The sequence below is a fragment of the Hemitrygon akajei genome, chromosome 32 (assembly GCF_048418815.1).
Source record: "Hemitrygon akajei chromosome 32, sHemAka1.3, whole genome shotgun sequence".
NCBI lineage: Eukaryota > Metazoa > Chordata > Chondrichthyes > Myliobatiformes > Dasyatidae > Hemitrygon > Hemitrygon akajei.
In genome coordinates, this window is record NC_133155.1 from 24,277,391 (window position 1) to 24,289,592 (window position 12,202).

Sequence of the window (12,202 nt, forward strand, 5' to 3'; positions counted from 1 at the left end):
CGGCCCGAAACGTCGTCACTACCTCCTCCCATAGATGCTGTCTGGCCTGCTGAGTTCATGCCAGCATTTTGTGTTTTTTATTTATTTCCAGCATCTGCAGATTCACTCGTGTTGCCTAAACACTTACATCCTCGTTTAGTAGCGCGGGGCAGTGGGAAATCCATAATAGCGGCTACTTTTGACGGGAGAGGTTTCGCACCTTCTGTGGAGGTGTGATGGCTGAGAGAGTCAGTGGTTGACAACCTATTAGTTCAGGGTTCATTAGTCGCTGGAAAGTCTACGCTGCATTTTTCAACCCAGAAAGCATGCGCAGGAACTCAATTAAGCCAAACAGGGTTATAGCAGCAGTTTTGGGAATATCCTCGGCACGCACAGGCACCTGGTGATAGCCCCGACTAGCTCAGGAAAAAATTATCTTCCTGGCTAAACATGCCGAAAAGTCTTGAAATTTGTGGAACCAGGTAACACCGATAAGGTGGGGGTAATTGCATCACGGATGGGAACCACCGTCGGGCTTGGGGACCACGTGGAAGGGTGAAACCCAAGGGTTATTTGACCTGCATACAACTTCTGCGTTGGCAAACCCAGCCTTCACGCCGTTCAGCTTTTCTGAGTGCAGTCTACGCGCACGGGCGCAGGCTGGCGAGGTAGTTGTGGCAGTGTGGTGCTCGACCGCATGCTTCGTGACTGCGTAGGAAGCATGGGCTTGCGGCGAGGTTTGGGAACTCGCCCAGCCACTGAGTGAATTTGCCTGCGGTGGTGCGCGTGGTCGACAGAGTCGTCGTGGGGAACTTACTGGAGGTGCAGGGGTAACGACCCAAAGCCCTTCGCATCCACAAGCCGGCAGTCCTTAAGATCTGAAAGTCCTCTGATGTGCAGGAAATCTGCGCCAAGCCGAGTCCAGCCAAGACGAAGTCCCACGTGTACCGCTGTTCACTGAAGCAGAGCGCCATGCGTCATGACCCATAAGTGTGTACTTGTTGGCGGCATCCAGCGGGGTTTCATTGCTCTTTGCCTTCTCATCAATAGGCCAGACATCCCACCTGTCTCCAGCATATTGATAGTGGCTCCCTGATGCCCGCAAATTATATACAATATCCCAGAAATCGAATTTCTTGAGAGTGAACAAGAAGGGGGGGGGGGGGGGGGGGGGGGGGAGAGAGAGAGAGAGAGAGAGAGAGAGAGAGAGAGAGAGAGAGGAGAGAGAGAGAGAGAGGAGAGAGAGAGAGAGAGAGAGAGAGAGAGAGAGAGAGAGAGAGAGAGAGAGAGAACATCCTGATTGGTCTCTCTTCATGCTAAGTAGACCTATCAGTTTTCTCTGTGGGCGGGCTTTACAGTTGATCTCTCTCTCTCTCTCTCTCTCTTTCATTGTCCATCAGTTCAGTTTACTGTCCTGCAGCGCCATGGCAGAGTGTTCCAAAAAAAGAAAATATAAAACGTACTTCACCCCAGACTACACTAAAGTGTACCCCTGCCTAATAGGGGTCAAAAATAACGACAGTGTTGCTCGCTGCACTGTTTGCAACAGTGACTTTTCTATTGCCTATGGTGGGATAAATGACTGTAAAAAAACACGTTGAGGTGAGTTTAACATGTGTCATTCGTTCAATAGCATAGCTAACGTTATTTAAACTAGCTGGCTAATTTAAACTGCTAAGGAGCTACTCTATTGATGTGCTTAAAGTTGTAATAGAATAAAAAAATGACTCCATGATAATATAAGTACATATTTCAATGTCACATTTTCTGCATAAGACAATATAATAAGGATACACCTTATGCTTTTATTTCTTTTAGGGACCACGGCATACCAGGGAGGCTAAGCGCAGGGAAAGCTGCTCAAGTACTTCACAGTTCTTTTCAGCAGAAAACTAAAGTCTGACAAAACACTTGTGAATCTGATGTCTTGCAAAATTAACAAATTCATTGACGCAGACTGCTATGAGGTCGAAACTTCCGGCAAAATGCTCAAATCCGCCAAGCAAGCCACATCACAGTCCAAGGGTAGTTTGCAAAAGAAATAGAAAAGCTGTTTGTATTAGCATTGAGACTGCCAACAAAACACTCAACAAGGAATATGTGTGTGTGTGTGTGTGTGTGTGTGTAAATAGTTTCAACTGGGGAGGGGGGGGAGGGATATGGGGTTGTGGGGGGGCGGTGCTACCTCCCTGAAATGAGTTTTTGTAGGATGGGGTGTCTGGGAATATCATTACAATGCGTGTTTTATCCTTGTCCACACAAACTGAACCATTCCTGCTGAGTATGTGCCCTTTACATTCAATTCAAGGACTTTTTTAACTCATGGTCTCAGTATTATTTTTATTTGTAAACATTATATTTTGCTTATTGATGTTTTGTCAGTTTTTCTTTACGTATAATTTTCGTAAAATCTGTTGTATTTCCTTATTTCCTGTTTCTGCCTATAAGAAAATGACTCTACAGCTGTATGTTAACATATATTTTCTGATAAGAAATGTAAATTGAATCTTTGAACTGCCTAATTTGTGGTCCACGTGACACGCTGACTCCACCCCCTGTTCCTCCCGTGTCGCCGGTTCGTGACGCACGGGCCGTCGCGGGGTGATTGCGAAGCGGCCACGCGGGGCTCGGGTTTCCGTCCCGGGGGTGTCGAAGATGGTGAAGGCTCAGTACCGGGGCCGCAGCTCGGTCAACCCGTCCACCGCCAGCACCAACCCAGGTCAGGCCGGGGAGAGGCCGGGCGGGCGGGGAGATACGGGATCAAGGAAGGTGGGTTGGGTCTGGAGAGGGGGAGAGGACAGGGAAGGTGGAGGGTATGGTTGGGTCTGGGGGGGTGGGGGGGAGAGGACAGGGAAGGTGGAGGGTATGGTTGGGTCTGAGGAGGGAGAGGGGAGAGGACAGGGAAGGTGGAGGGTATGGTTGGGTCTGGGGAGGGAGGGGGAGAGGACAGGGAAGGTGGAGGGTATGGTTGGGTCTGGGGGGGAGAGGACAGGGAAGGTGGAGGGTATGGTTGGGTCTGGGGAGGAAGAGGGGGAGAGGATAGGGAAGGTGGAGGGTATGGTTGGGTCTGGGGAGGAAGAGGGGGAGAGGACAGGGAAGGTGGGGGTATGGTTGGGTCTGGGGGGGCAGGGGGGAGAGGATAGGGAAGGTGGAGGGTATGGTTGGGTCTGAGGAGGGAGAGGGGAGAGGACAGGGAAGGTGGAGGGTATGGTTGGGTCTGGGGAGGGAGGGGGAGAGGACAGGGAAGGTGGAGGGTATGGTTGGGTCTGGGGGGGGTGGGGGGAGAGGACAGGGAAGGTGGAGGGTATGGTTGGGTCTGAGGAGGGAGAGGGGAGAGGACAGGGAAGGTGGAGGGTATGGTTGGGTCTGGGGAGGGAGGGGGAGAGGACAGGGAAGGTGGAGGGTATGGTTGGGTCTGGGGGGGAGAGGACAGGGAAGGTGGAGGGTATGGTTGGGTCTGGGGAGGAAGAGGGGGAGAGGATAGGGAAGGTGGAGGGTATGGTTGGGTCTGGGGAGGAAGAGGGGGAGAGGATAGGGAAGGTGGAGGGTATGGTTGGGTCTGGGGAGGAAGAGGGGGAGAGGACAGGGAAGGTGGTATGGTTGGGTCTGGGGGGGCAGGGGGGAGAGGACAGGGAAGGTGGAGGGTATGGTTGGGTCTGGGGAGGGAGAGGGGGAGAGGACAGGGCCGGTGGGTGTCTGGTTGGCTCTGGGGTCTGGAGAGCGGGAGAGGACAGGGAAGGTGGGGGTATGGATGGGTCTGAGGAGGGAGGGGAGAGAGGATAGGGAAGGTGGAGGGTATGGTTGGGTCTGGGGAAGGAGAGGGGGAGAGGACAGGGAAGGTGGGTGTCTGGTTGGCTCTGGGGTCTGGAGAGCGGGAGAGGACAGGGAAGGTGGGGGTATGGATGGGTCTGGGGTCTGGGGAAGGAGAGGGGGAGAGGACAGGGAAGGTGGGGGTATGGATGGGTCTGGGGAAGGAGGGGGGGAGAGGACATTTTGCACTGGGGTTTGGGTTGGTGGGGTGGTGGTAGGAGAGGAAATCAGCATTGGGATCAGGAGAGCGAAGGGAATGGTTGTCACTGGGGTCAAGGTAGGGGAAGGGCATGGTTGACTCTGGGGTCCAGAGGGGGTGGGGATGGTCTGGGTAATGGGGTCAGGCAGGGAGAGACGGTGGTTGTTGCGAGTCAGGGAGGGAGATTGGGAAGGGATGGTTGTCACTAGGGTTACGGGAGGAATGGTTGGTACATGGATTTGCCAAATGAGAGGAAGCATTTTTGTCAGGTGAAATAGGATGCTCAGCATTCCTAACTAACACGGCGCAAAACTATAGAAAACTTGATGAAATGCATCATAGACCCTGGTTGTCTGGGACCGTGATTATTTCTGATCACTGCTGTTAATGAATGTTAAGTCTTTGGAAGAGATGTCAAAAGGATTTTCAGGAATGGTGGCTGGGATCACAGTTTTCTGCTTTTTGATCGAGGAAGCTGGGTTTGATCTGTTTAGAATAGGTATTGTGAGAAAAAGTTGATAAAGATTTGGATGGAGGAAATAAGGAAGCATTTCCAATGAGAGAGATATATTTTAGAGGAGTGAAATTTTAAGAGATAACAAGAGGTGACATGGTAAAAGGTTGTGAGATTAAGTTTATTAGTATTTCAAACAAAAGATAAATGAGGCGGAGTGGTTTCCTTCTGCACTACATATTGGTTAGCTTGTGTGAAGCGGATATTAGATGCATTGTAGATAAGAAAGTGGGAGTTTTGCTCACAGTTTTTGGAGTGACATTTGTATTGCGAGGTGCCTGGCTTGCATTCTCTTTGAATGCACCTACCAACTCAGCATTCATTGCCCTCTGGGCAGGAGGGTCATTCTGAATGTAGAAATGGCTGGTGGCTAATTCTGTGCTACACTTATCGCCAGTTGTACAGGTGGCTAAAGAGGGCAATTGAGGAACCACGGGCTCTTCCACCGTCGGGGTAGGAGTTGTCTGATGGCAAGTATGCATGGATGGTTTATGAGGTAGTGCACGCTGCTTTAGCATGCTGCGATGAACTGCAGGTATTTGGTGCCAATAACAAGCAAGAAAATCTGCAGATGTTATTTGGCACCATCCTGAATCCTCACTATTTGGGTATTCAAGGGCCAAATGGGGATGTTGTAGTGATGTACTACATACAGAGCTAGAGACGACACGTAGTCGGTAAGTCGTTTCGAGACTAGTTTATTCAAACTTTGCGGCTCTGGCATTTAATCCCTAGCGCCCGCCCTCTCCAGGCGGAAATGACGTCAGAGGTGCATTATCAAAGTCTCTCCCCGCGCGCTGGTTATTTGTGAGCTGGTTCACCTGCACAGAAAATGGGTTGCCACATACACCCTCCCCCCCCCAAGAACCAGTGATACACCCCCCAATGTCCACAGTCTGGATCAGCCTGTTTGGGAGGTCTGCCTCTGCACCGCGGTGCCTGAACCTCCACCGGCTGCGCCGTCCACATGAGCTGGTTTGAGTCGGTTCGCCGTGAAAACCTCCTCTTTCCCCCCAATGTCCAGAACGTACGTGGACCCGTTGTTGTTGATCACCTTGAACGGCCCCTCGTACGGCCGCTGTAGCGGTGCCCGGTGTCCGCCCCTTCGTACAAACACAAACTTACAGTTCTGCAGGTCTTTGCGTACGTGGGTCGGGGTCCGTCCGTGCTGTGAAGTCGGCACAGGGGCCAGGTTGCCGAGCCTTTCGCGTAGCCTGTCCAGGACTGCTGCGGGTTCTTCCTCTTGCCCCCTTGGGGCTAGTATGAACTCTTCTGGGATGGCCAGGGGTGTGCCATACACCAACTCGGCCGACGAGGCGTGCAGATCCTCTTTGGGTGCTGTGCGAATTCCAAGCAGGACCCACAGAAGCTTGTCCACCCAGTTAGGTCCTCTCAGGCGGGCCATGAGAGCCGACTTCAAGTTGGTTGGAAACGCTCCACTAGTCCGTTCGACTGTGGGTGGTAGGCAGTAGTGTGGTGTAGCTGCATTCCCAACAGGCTGGAGGTGAACTGGGCGCCTCTGTCGGAGGTAATGTGGGCCAGTACCCCGAAGCGTGCTACCCAGGTTGCAGTCAGTGCTTGGGCGCAGGAATCGGCAGATGTGTTGGTGAGCGGGACCACCTCTGGCCACCTCGTGAACCGGTCTACCATCGTTAGGAGGTACCGGGCTCCTCGGGACACTGGTAGGGGGCCCACGATATCCACATGAATGTGGTCGAACCTCCGGTGGGTGGGTTCAAACTGCTGCGGCGGGGCTTTAGTGTGCTGCTGTACCTTGGCTGTTTGGCACTGTGCGCACGTTCTGGCCCATTCACTGGCCTGCTTGCAAAGTCAGTGCCACGCGAACTTGCTGGACCAGCCGGACGGTTGTCCTGATAGATGGGTGTGCCAAACCGTGTATGGAGTCGAAAACTCACTGCCTCCAGGCTGCTGGGACGATGGGGCGAGGTTGGCCAGTAGCCACGTCGCACAGGAGGGTCCTCTCACCTGGGCCTACGAGAAAGTCCTGCAGCTGCAAACCCGAGACTGCGGTTCTGTAGCTGGGCATCTCGTCTTCTGCCTGCTGTGCCTCCACCAGTGCTGCATAGTCCACCCCCAGGGACAGGGCCTGGACAGCTGGTCTGGAGAGTGCGTCCGCCACAACATTGTCCTTTCCCGAGACATGCTGGATGTCCGTCGTCTACTCGGATATGTAGGACAGATGTCGCTGCTGGCAAGCCGGCCAGGGATCGGACACCTTCGTGAACGCAGCAAACGGCCTTCCTTCTAAGAAGTACCTGAAATGCCGGATTGCCAGATACAGTGCCAACAGCTCCCGGTCGAAAGCACTGTACTTGAGTTCGGGTGGTCGTAGGTGCTTACTGAAGAATGCCAGGGGTTGCCAGCGCCCTTTGATGAGTTGCTCCAGCACCCCACCGACTGCTGTGTCGGATGCGTCCACCGTGAGGGCGGTCGGAACGTCCATCCTGGGGTGCACCAGCATTGCGGCATCTGCCAAGGCTTCCTTGGCTTTAACGAAAGCGGTCGCGGCCTCCTTTTCCCAAGTAATGTTCTTGCCTTTACCCGACATCAGGGTGTACAAAGGGCGCATGATACGGGCTGCTGAGGGGAGGAAACGGTGGTAGAAGTTCACCATACCAACGAACTCCTGCAGGCCTTTGACCGTGTTGGGCCGGGCAAAGTGGCGGATTGCATCTACCTTGGTGGGCAGAGGTGTTGCGCCGTCTTTGGTAATCCTGTGGCCCAGGAAGTCGATGGTATCGAGACCGAACTGGCATTTGGCCGGGTTGATCGTGAGGCCGAAATCACTCAGGCGGGAGTAGAGCTGGCGGAGGTGGGGACAGATGCTCCTGGCAACTACTGCTGGCTATAAGGATGTCGTCCAAATAGATGAACGCAAAGTCCAGGTCGAATCCCACCGCATCCATTAGCCGCTGGAACATCTGTGCGGCATTCTTCAGGCCGAACGGCATTCGGAGGAACTCAAACAGGCCAAACGGGGTGATGTGCTGTTTTGGGGATGTCTTCAGGGTGCACCGGGATTTGATGGTACCCCCGGACGAGGTCTACTTTGGAAAATATTTTTGCCCCGTGCAGTTTTGCTGCAAAGTCCTGTATGTGCGGCACGGGGTAGCGGTCTGGAGTGGTAGCCTCGTTCAGTCTGCGGTAGTCGCCGCATGGTCTCCAACCCCCAGCTGCTTTGGGCACCATGTGCAGGGGGGAGGCCCATGGGCTGTCGGACCTCCGTACGATCCCCAATTCCTCCATCCTCTTGAACTCCTATTTCGCCAGGCAGAGCTTTTCCGGGGGGAGCCTTCGTGCATGGGCGTGGAGGGGTAGTCCCTTGGTCGGGATGTGGTGCCGAACCCCATGTCTGGGCATGGCTGCCGTGAACTGTGGTGCCAGAATCGATGGAAAGTCCGCTAGGATTCTGGTGAATTCGTTGTCCAACAGTGTGATGGAGTCCAGGTGTGGGGCCGGCAACTTGGCTTCACCCAGGGAGAATGTTTGGAAAGTCTCGGCATGTACCAGTCTTTTCCCTTGCAAGCCGACCAGCAGGCTGTGAGATCGCAAGAAGTCCACCCCCAGGAGTGGTTGCGCCACGGCGGCCAGTGTGAAGTCCCACGTGAACCGGCTGGCGCCAAACTGCAGCTGCACTGTGCGGGTGCCGTAGATCCGTATTGTGCTGCCGTTTGTGGCCCTCAGGGTGGGGCCTGGCTTCCTGTTGCGGGTGTCATACCCCGTTGGGGGCAAGATGCTGATTTCCGCTCCGGTGTCGACCAAGAAGTGGCGTCCCGACTGTTTGTCCCAGACGTCCAAGAAAGAGGCTGTCCTGGTGGCCAGCCACCATAGTCATTAGCGGCAGCTGGCCCTGGCCCTTGCCGGGTGGGCAACAACGGCGGGCTTCTGTGCCCCACCGCTGGTGGTAGAAACACCACTGTTCACTGTCCTCCTCACTCCTGCCTCTGTTGTGTGTGCCCCCCTGCCGGGCCTGGTCTGGTCCGCTGTTGGGCGAGTGGCCTGGTAATCTGACCGACAGACGCCACGCTTTCCCTCTTGGCTTTCCACAGCACGTCTGCCCGGGCCGCCATCTTCCGGAGGTCGCTAAAATCTGCGTTGGCCAGCAGCAGATGTATGTCCTCGGGCAGTTGCTCTAGGAACGCTTGCTTGAACATGAGGCAGGGCTTGTGTCCGTCAGCCAGGGACAGCATCTCGTTCATCAATGCTGACGGCAGTCTGCCTCCCAAACCGTCCAGGTGAAGCAGGCGGGCACCCCGCTCATGCCATGAGAGGCCAAAGGTCCCAATGAGCAGCGCTTTGAATGCTTCATATTTGCCTTCTTACGGGGGTGACTGTATGAAATCCGCAACCTGGGCGGCCGTCTCCTGGTCAAGGGCGCTCACCACGTGGTAGTAACGTGTGGAATCAGAGGATATCTGCCGAATCTGTAACTGGGCTTCTGCTTGGCGAAACCACACGAGTGGTCGCAGCGTCCAGAAAGTCGGCAGTTTTAGCGAAACTGCGTGAACAGATGAAGAGTCGGTTATCTTTGGTCCAGATTTTGTTTGGACCGTCGGGGTCACCAATGTAGCGATGTACTACATACAGAGCTAGAGACGACACACAGTCGGTAAGTCATTTCGAGACTAGTTTATTCAAACTTCACGACGCTGGCATTTAATCCCTAGCACCCGCCCTCTCCGGGCGGAAATGACGTCAGAGGTGCATTACCAAAGTGTCTCCCCGCGTGCTGGCTATTTGTGAGCTGGTTCGCCTGCGCAGAATGTGGGTGGCCACAATGTTACATTTCTTCAGGGAGGCTTTGAGCAATCCTTTTGATAACTAAAAGCTATTATTCAGTTTCTACAAGATGTCTCTTCATTCAGATGTTTGGATAATTCGGGTATCTTGGATTGACTAAATATATTCCACTTAGACATTTAGAGGGAGTTTACTTTAAAAGTTAGAATCGTGGTTGTATTTTAATACATTTGGTTGTGTGCAGATCGGCCCAAAGATGGCGGAGGCCTCAAGAGGGACAGGGCAACTATTAAACGTCTCAATATGTACAGACAGAAGGAACGAAGGTTGGTGTAAATTTTTTATTATCCACAAACTTCATTGTGCTAACTGTATAATACATCTTTGTAGTCGCGTTTCCAAACCTCTCGAGTAAATCCTTGTCAGCATCGTGACAGAAACCGCATCGTGGTGCCGAAGCTTTCTTAATCAGCTGCTTTGTAGAATAATACAGCACAGAAACTGGCCCTTTGGCCTAACTGGTCCGTGCTGATCGCAGCACCCTGCATGCCAGTCCCAGTTGCCCATCACCTTCCCAGCCCTTTCCCTCCAAGTACCTGTCCAAATGCCTCATAATTGTTGTGGTTGTACTTCCCTCCGGCAGCTCATTCCAAGTACTTACTGCCCTCTCTGTGAAGCATTTACCTCTCAGGTCTCTTAAATCTCTCTTGTATCCACACCCTTTAGATTTGTTCGAAGTAAATTTAATATCAAAGTATATATGTCACCATATACAACCCTGAGATTCAGTTTCCTGTGGACATTCACAGTAAATACAATGAATCAATGAAACCAACACCCAGCAGGGTGGGCAAATGATCAATGTGCAAAAGGCAACAAACTGCAGACACAAAAAGAGAGAGAAAATTAAAAAAATAATAAAAATAAACTAGCAACAAGTATCAAGAACCTGAGATGGTGGGTCGGTAGGTTGTGAGAACAGTTCAGTGATGGGGCAAGTGAAGTTATCCCCTCTAGTTCAAGAACGTGATGGTTGAGAGGTAATAACTCTCAGTGAAAAGAGAGCATGCCCTGGGTGGTGGGGGTCCTTGATGATAAATGCTGCTTTGCTGCGACCCCACTTCCTGTAGATGTGCTCAGTGGTAGAGGGGGCTTTACCCATGATGGACTGGGCCGTATCCACTACTTTTTGTAGGCTTTTCCATACAAGGGCATTGGTGTTTCCATGCAAGGCCATGATGCAACTAGCCAGTGTACTGTCCAACATACGTCTATAGAAGTTTGTAGAATCTTTAGATGACATTTCAAATCTTTGCAAACTTGTAAGAAAGTAGAAGCGCTGCCGTACTTTCATCGTAATTGATGCTTGCGTACTGGATCCAAGGGATTTAAAGTTGCTGATTCTCTCCTCCTCTGATCACCCGACTGAAGTTAATAACCATCTTGGTCTCGCTCATATTGAGTGAGAGGTTTTCAATCTCTGATTTGTACTCTGCAAACTGGGAAAAGGGCTACGACCTTATCCACACTGCTCATAATTTTATAAATGTCTTTGTGGGCACCTTTCATTCTGATAAGCTTGAAGGAATAAAGACACAGTGTGGCTAAGCTCTCCCTATATTTCAGGCATTTTGATCCAAGCAACATCCTTGTAAATCTCTTCAACCCCATCTCCAACTTGGCAAAGTCTTTCCTATAACAGTACTGTACAAAATACTCCCAAGTGCAGTCTCACCAACTACAGTACTTGAATAACTGTAGGATTATGTTGGTACTCAAACTTGGAGGTCAGCGTGCTAAACAGTTCATTCATTACCCTGTTTAGCTGCATGGGCTGCCTTCAGTGAACTGATATTAAGATTAGAACATCTTGCTGAAAGGGAAGTAGGTTACAATGAATTGCAAAGAGATCGCTATCAGTTAGGGAGATGAGCTGAGGAATGTCAAATGGATTTCAACTTGGATAAGTGTGAGGGGATACATTTTGGGCATTCAGACCGGGGTAAAACCTTGTGAAAGGTTTAGAAGAAAGAGCAGTTAGTTAACTGTGGATTTGTTAACTTCTGGCTTTTGATAACCATTCAACCTGTGGGTAGCATTCAGGAGATCATGGGGTTTGCTTTATCTTTAAATGTTCAAATAACTGGGGTCTCGTCCCTGTTTGCTTTCCAACATAGCTGGAATGGATCTGTTGTATCACAGTCCAATAATTACATCATTTTTTGCTCATCCATTTTATTAGCTATTTTTTAGTGAAGATATTTGGAGGACCTCTTCTGAGCACATCTTTAAGTAATTTGTACACAATCTTATCTTAGTACAAATCTAATCTTCATTTGCATAGTTGTGTCCATTTTATCAGTTGTTGGAAATCTGTTACAGGCTCTTAATTGTGTTTTATTTCTTTCAAGAAACAAACGTGGGAAGCTTGTCAAGCCACTACAGTTCCAGTCAACAGTTGCATCTGGCACCACATCTCGAGTGGAACCAAACATCAAATGGTTTGGTGAGTTTGTATTTTCTAGATTAAAGTGATTTTCAGATGTGGCACAAAAACTATAAACACATGTATAACTGAAATGTTCATAATCTCAAGAATTTGATTGTCAGAGAAGCAGATCTGTCTAGTATGGTCTTTCCTGTTGCTCCTTGACCTGCTTCATGTGGTCCTCAAGCACTGGGTCTGCATTGTTGGGGGTCAGCACCTTCTTCATCACCCTGTTCAGCTGCATGGGCTGCTTTCAGTGAGCTGTTTGATGCTAAATTAGGGCATCCTGCTGATGGTGAAGCAGGTTACAGTGAACTGCAAAGAGATTGTGATCAGTTAGGGCGACGGGCTGAGGAATGGCAAATGAATTTCCAGTTAGATCTGTGTACGTTTTGAAACCAAAGTAGGGGGATAAAATAATCTCTGTTCATGTAGAGCCCTTGTGTTGTTA

General features: G+C 51.1%; 1 protein-coding gene across 1 annotated transcript in view; it reads left to right on the forward strand.

Moving 5' to 3' along the window:
• The first annotated feature begins 2,544 nt into the window (after positions 1-2,544).
• Positions 2,545-12,202, forward strand: part of gnl2 (G protein nucleolar 2) — a 35,150-nt gene continuing 25,492 nt past the window's right edge. The window contains exons 1-3 of the mRNA XM_073034486.1: positions 2,545-2,698; positions 9,508-9,589; positions 11,675-11,769. Coding sequence (XP_072890587.1) covers positions 2,635-2,698; positions 9,508-9,589; positions 11,675-11,769 — 241 coding nt within the window. The 5' untranslated portion in view covers positions 2,545-2,634. The remainder of the gene's footprint in view (positions 2,699-9,507; positions 9,590-11,674; positions 11,770-12,202) is intronic.